Here is a 2,500-nt window from a genome sequence, read left to right on the forward strand (position 1 = left end):
TCAGTAGACTTGGATGCTGAGACGATTCACAATAATTTCCTCGGACTTGGAAAGATTTTATTTCATGCCCTACCCAGAGCCCCACGAATATCAGCATAGAGAGAAGTATCATCAGCATATACCACCATTGTATTAGTGATGCCGGACCACATATCGCTTGTATATAAAATGAAGAGCAAAGGCCCAAGAACACTACCTGAAGAACCTCAGAAAACACACGGGAATACGAGCTAAAATTACCAACATGAACACGCTGCTGTCTACCAGTTAGAAATTCAGTTAATATACTTAAAACTTTCCATCCAACTCCAACAGACTGCAGCTTAAAAATCAATCCCTTGTGGTTAACATTATCAAAAGCAGACTGCATTTCATGCCCCAACATAGGCAATGCATCACTGTAGCCAAGTCCCTTTCTAAAACCAAGCTGAGTCACTGGGAGAAACTGTTCACATGTACAGAAAGACGTTTAGCCTGCAAATGTTCAAAAACCTTACATAAAATTGGTGTAACTGAAATGGGCCTATAGTCAGTAGGTGAAGACTGTAGTTGGACCTTGGGAATAGGGGTTAGGAAAGATCACAACTAATTTAGGAACGAAATGGCCATTTAGCTTTTTTATGATTAAAGGAAGCGAGTCATTTGGGTCTACTCCACCATATTAGTCTAATTCTGATAACAAATACTTGATTTCAGAGGACCTGTAAGCAAATAAATCTTTGTTTTGTTTTGAATCAAACCAATCTGCTATCAAGGTAGCTTTCTCAGTCGGACTATATGTAACACTACCATGAGGCATTACTGCCTTAGATTTCTCAGATATAGTTGGGTGTGAGCAGTAAGTCCGTGGGGCAACTCACGGGAGTGGTAAGATCCAAATAAAATATCAAATAATAAATAAATAAAAGATTAACATTTAATAAATAGATAGATCAAATAAATGCATTTCATAAATAAACAAAAAATTAGTTTAAGAAATCCAAAACATTACCACTCCTGCGCGATGCCCCGCGGACCAACTGCTCACGCCCACAACATCCGAGGGATCTGTGGCAGAAATGCCATGCGGTCATTTGGGGACGGAATTCAGCCAGCTCGGGGGTGAGCATTAAAATCAGTAAATAATCATAGATACTATCATCAACAATTCCTACGTAGCAACAAGGTTTATTAAGATTAGGTAAAAGAAACTATGTGTATCTCATGCCTGAAACTAGAGTTTCAACACAACAACTAATGTCCCATTCAGTCAAATTCCCGTGAAGTCCACGAATATTAATAAAAGTAAGTTGCAACACTTTGGACGGTTAGGGCCAGGATTAAACTCAACGTCACCCGACAACAAAACAATATATATTGCACAATAAAATTATATTTCCAAAATGTTTTATTCGGTCAGTTCCTGTAAGTAGTTGTCCTTTTTTTTAAAGTACACGAGCTTGTTTCTTGTAAATGTATTTTAAGGAAAAAGAGAAATCAACAACTATTATGCCTTTTACTGTAGTCAAAAAGAATTCCAGTAATCGTGCCCATAAAACATCCATGGGCACAGAAGCTCTCGCCTTACTTCTCTAGCCTTCACATGGGCTTCTAGCGGAGTTTCAGGAGGAGCCGAGCGAGTCGCAGCGAGACCTGTCGGAGTTGTCTGACGTGAGGAGTTCGCACAGCAGGTCGCGCTTGCACTCGCCGTCGCAGCCAGCCGCCAACAGAGGGCGCCCGGCCTTCGTGTAGTGTCTGGAAGGGAAGACTGAATGGGAAGACAGCCACACACACAAACGCGCGCGCTCACCCACACACACAATCCCCCCCCCCCATATATATATATATAAACATACATGCACACACGTACACGATCGCACACACATACGCACACACATCCTTCCGGAAAATGCTGTTTTCACTCAAACCCAAACATGGAAACAGATTCCTCCTCTTTCTTGTTTCTATTCACTCATCCGCATCGAAGCGACTACTTCTGTGTCATGAAATATTGATACAGTATTTCTGGTACAGTTTATTCGTCTTTGGAGAACAAATGCTGCAATGCCCCGAGCAAACACAAACCTGTAAAATGTCTCGAAAACGGTGCTGTTCGGTTGATTCATCACGTAGATCAAGTCGGACCAGGAGGACGGTGTCAGGTCACTCATTCTGTAAGTTATTAACAAAATGAAAATAATTAGAGTTCCACACGTACTTCAGACATGAAAACATAATCACAGGGACTCGGCGACAACGCCAATCACCTTCATGTATTATACATTAACTTTTGAATGCAAGAGATCAATATCCTTGTTTTGTTTAGTAATACTGAATGAAGGTCCCCTACTAGTTTATTCTCGATGCTGTTCCAAGAGTAGCTATGAATGGACAAGTATCAGAGTGAATATACTTTACCCATAGGCCTCCTTGGCCTTGTAGAGAAGGAACACTCTTGGGTCGTCGCTCTCGTTAGCCTCATCCAGGTCCATGATCCAGTTTTCATGATCAAGGACACGCT

At 41.3% G+C, this 2,500-nt stretch overlaps 1 protein-coding gene across 1 annotated transcript in view; it reads right to left on the reverse strand.

The window, feature by feature from the left end:
- Positions 1–1,481: 1,481 nt before the first annotated feature.
- The window catches only part of LOC125029111 (sphingomyelin phosphodiesterase-like), a 12,038-nt gene continuing 11,019 nt past the window's right edge, over positions 1,482–2,500 (reverse strand). Inside the window, exons 11-13 of the mRNA XM_047618898.1 lie at positions 2,398–2,498; positions 2,065–2,151; positions 1,482–1,734 (exon numbers count right to left, since the gene is read on the reverse strand). Of these exons, the coding sequence (XP_047474854.1) occupies positions 1,602–1,734; positions 2,065–2,151; positions 2,398–2,498 (321 nt within the window). The 3' untranslated portion in view covers positions 1,482–1,601. The remainder of the gene's footprint in view (positions 1,735–2,064; positions 2,152–2,397; positions 2,499–2,500) is intronic.

Source organism: Penaeus chinensis, chromosome 9 (genome assembly GCF_019202785.1).
Source record: "Penaeus chinensis breed Huanghai No. 1 chromosome 9, ASM1920278v2, whole genome shotgun sequence".
NCBI classification, from domain to species: domain Eukaryota; kingdom Metazoa; phylum Arthropoda; class Malacostraca; order Decapoda; family Penaeidae; genus Penaeus; species Penaeus chinensis.